At 43.9% G+C, this 2917-nt stretch overlaps 1 protein-coding gene across 1 annotated transcript; it reads right to left on the minus strand.

The window, feature by feature from the left end:
• LOC135219000 (golgin subfamily A member 6-like protein 24) lies at positions 1 to 2373 on the minus strand. Its single transcript, XM_064255437.1, has one exon. It carries the CDS (start codon positions 2371 to 2373, stop codon positions 1 to 3), a length of 2373 nt encoding a protein of 790 aa, XP_064111507.1.
• Positions 2374 to 2917: the final 544 nt, after the last annotated feature.

Below are 2917 nucleotides of genomic sequence, written 5' to 3' on the forward strand. Positions count from 1 at the left end.
TTATTCATCTCCGTGAAGAACATCTTCCACAATGTGCTTGAGGCCCTCCCATTGTTTCTCGTAATCCTCGTTTTTCTCCCGCTGAGCATTCCAGTACTCCTTACGTTGCTTCTCTTCTGTCTCACGGGCCTTCTCACAGGGGTCTTCCTCGCTCTTCGTGTCTTTCGTTCCTCCTGTGCAATGCTCTCTCTTCCCTTCTTCAATCATAACGTCTCCATGTTCCAGCGCAATGTGTTCTAGCTGGAAATTCCTCTGAGCAGTCCCATGTAGAAACATCATCAACATGTATTTGTCATGTTCCCTCAAAGCCTCCTCCTGTGTTCTTAGCTGCTTCCTGAGACGTTTTTCTTCTCTCATTCTATTCTGCTCCTGTAGCTGAATCTCTTCTTTCAGCATATCGCAGTCCTTGAGAAGTCGCTGCACTTCCAGCTGGGCTTTACTCTCCTTCTTCTTCAAACAGATGAGGTCTTCTTGTTTAGATTCCAGTAAGCGTTCCAGGCTCTGTTCTTGACGCAGAGCGCTTTCCAAGTTATCCTGGAGTTCCTCCAGGCGTTCACGCTGCTTCTCTGTTTCCTTTTCCTTTTGCCTCAGTCTCTCCTGATGTTGCCTTCTTATTTCAGTCTGTTCTTCTTCCTTTTCTTTAGCTAACAGATGGTTTTTATTCCTCTGTTCTTCTAAATCTTCTTTGATTTTCCTCTCCCTTTCTTCTGCTTCCTTTAGCAACGTCTGCAGCTCCATTGCATAATGGAGAGCTAGGTCTAGTTTATTCTCGAATTCTTGTTGTTCACACCTTGACTGTTCTTCTTTTGTGAGGAACTCTTCGATTTGAAGGTTCCTCTTCTGGAGCTCTTCTTCTAAGGTCGTTAGAGAAGCCTCCATCTCCTTCTCTTTTTCCTTTGCTCCTTCCAACAACTTTTCAGTGTCTTTCCAGTGATGAAGAGCATCTTGCAGAATGGTGTCCTTCTGTTTTAAAGATTCTTCCAGTAACATTATTTCTAGCTCCTTTCCTTCTAACTCTTCTTTACTCATTGCATTTTCTCTTTCTAGTTCGACCACCCAGTTCTTCATCGCTTGAAGCTCATCTCCTAATATCTGCTGAATGTTAACATTCTCCGCTTCAGTGATCATCAGCTTTTCTCTGAGAGTCGAGTTATCATCCTCAACTTCCTTCACTCGTCTCTTTATTATTTCATGCTGGTCTTGACCTTCCTCTAATTCTTTAGTTTTAAAGGAGAGAGATTCTTTCAGAAGGTGGACTTCCTTCTCTTTCTCAGCTAAAACGTTCCTCAACTCTTCAATCATCATACAGAACTCTTCGTTCTCCAGGTCAAGTAACTCATTCGTATTTTCACTTTCCTTTAATTTCAGGCTGAGTTCTGTTTCCTTCTGTGAGGTGGCCTCCAGCTCTCTCTCTTTTTCAGCCATCTCCTGCTGGAAGAGCCGTCTCATCTCACTCTCCTCCTCGTTTCTCCTCTTGAGGAAGAGGTCTTTTTCCTGCAGGTGGTTCTCCAGGGAGTTTATTTTCGACGTCTGCTCTTTCTTTGTCCTTTGAGTCGTTTCCAGCTGATCTCGAGCCAATCTTAAATCCTGTTCCAACAGGCACTTTTCACCTCTGAATTGTTCAACTTGTTGGAGGAGGTTGACGATTTTTTCGTCTCTTTTATTTATTTCCTTTTCGAAATGACTTTTCATTTCCTTGCCGTCGTTTTCTTTCTTTTCAAGCAGCAGATCTCTCTCCAGTAGCTGCTTTCGGAGCAGTTCGATCTCATGCTGAGCATCTTTCCAGAGGTGTTCCATTTGTGTTACGGCGACTTCACAATTATCCAGGTCATCTTCTTGGCTCATCTCTTCATCCGTTTCGGTGCTTGGGTCATCTTCGGTGTCGTCAATTTCCTTTAATTCTAGGCTGTCTACCAGCCTAGCCTCGTCGTCCATTTCGGGGTGCAAGTCATCATCATTGTCCGGGTCGGTATCATCTTTATCTTCCAATTCCAGGCTGTCTTCGTCGTCGTCAATTTCGGTGTCCAGGTCGTCATCATTTTCCAAGTCTGCATCATCCTCGCTGTCGTCAATATCTTCACTGCCTTCCGTTTCCATGCTGTTTTCTAGCGAAACGATTTCTTCCAGGTCGTCAATTCGGGTTCCTTTGATCTGGTAACAACAGAAAGCAGCGAGCGCCAAGCCCGCCAACAGTGCCATCCCAGGGATGGCGAGAGCAAAGCGAGGCGCATCAATGCTGCTGGGTTGTTCCTCGAAGATTTCAGGAGTCCGAGAAACCGCTATATCATAAGATGATATTATTTCCTGTACGCCAACATTAATCTGTTGAGAACCAAACAATGTTACACAGTCCTCACAGATTGAAGCGTACATGTCACAGCACAAGAAATACAGTACTAGTAGCAAAAAGCAGTAAGTGGCAATCATGATGAATGATACCCCTAGACTCTCGCTGTCTCCATACTTAGTTTTTCAAACGGACGCTGGATTCTGGGTCTGAAGGCGTTCGTTCCTGGAGCCAACAAAGTCTTCATTCCAGGGAAGACTCCGGAAGAGGCTTCACGGCTTGGCTCCGAGATCCGAGGGATTCTTCCTCTTCATCGTTGCTGTTCTGACGAAAGTCTCCAGATCCTCGACCAGCTCCTGCAGTACTTCGGGAGGATCGAGGTCTGTCGAAGGAATCACCGGTAATCTTCTTCGACTCTTCACCATATTACAAACTGAATTTTATGAAGTCTAATATCCTCCTGAGATTATCTACACGAGGCTCTCTGTTTTTAGATAAATTGGCCAAAATTTTGCTGATGTTCTATTCCTTATTATTGATCCTGTTTTGTTCAAGTTCGTAGAAATTTTTTTTTTTTTTTTTTTTTGCTTTAATTTTCACGTTTTGGTTAAAACCTTTATCATTAGTAGC

The sequence above is a fragment of the Macrobrachium nipponense genome, chromosome 1 (genome assembly GCF_015104395.2).
Source record: "Macrobrachium nipponense isolate FS-2020 chromosome 1, ASM1510439v2, whole genome shotgun sequence".
Classification (NCBI taxonomy): Eukaryota; Metazoa; Arthropoda; class Malacostraca; order Decapoda; family Palaemonidae; genus Macrobrachium; species Macrobrachium nipponense.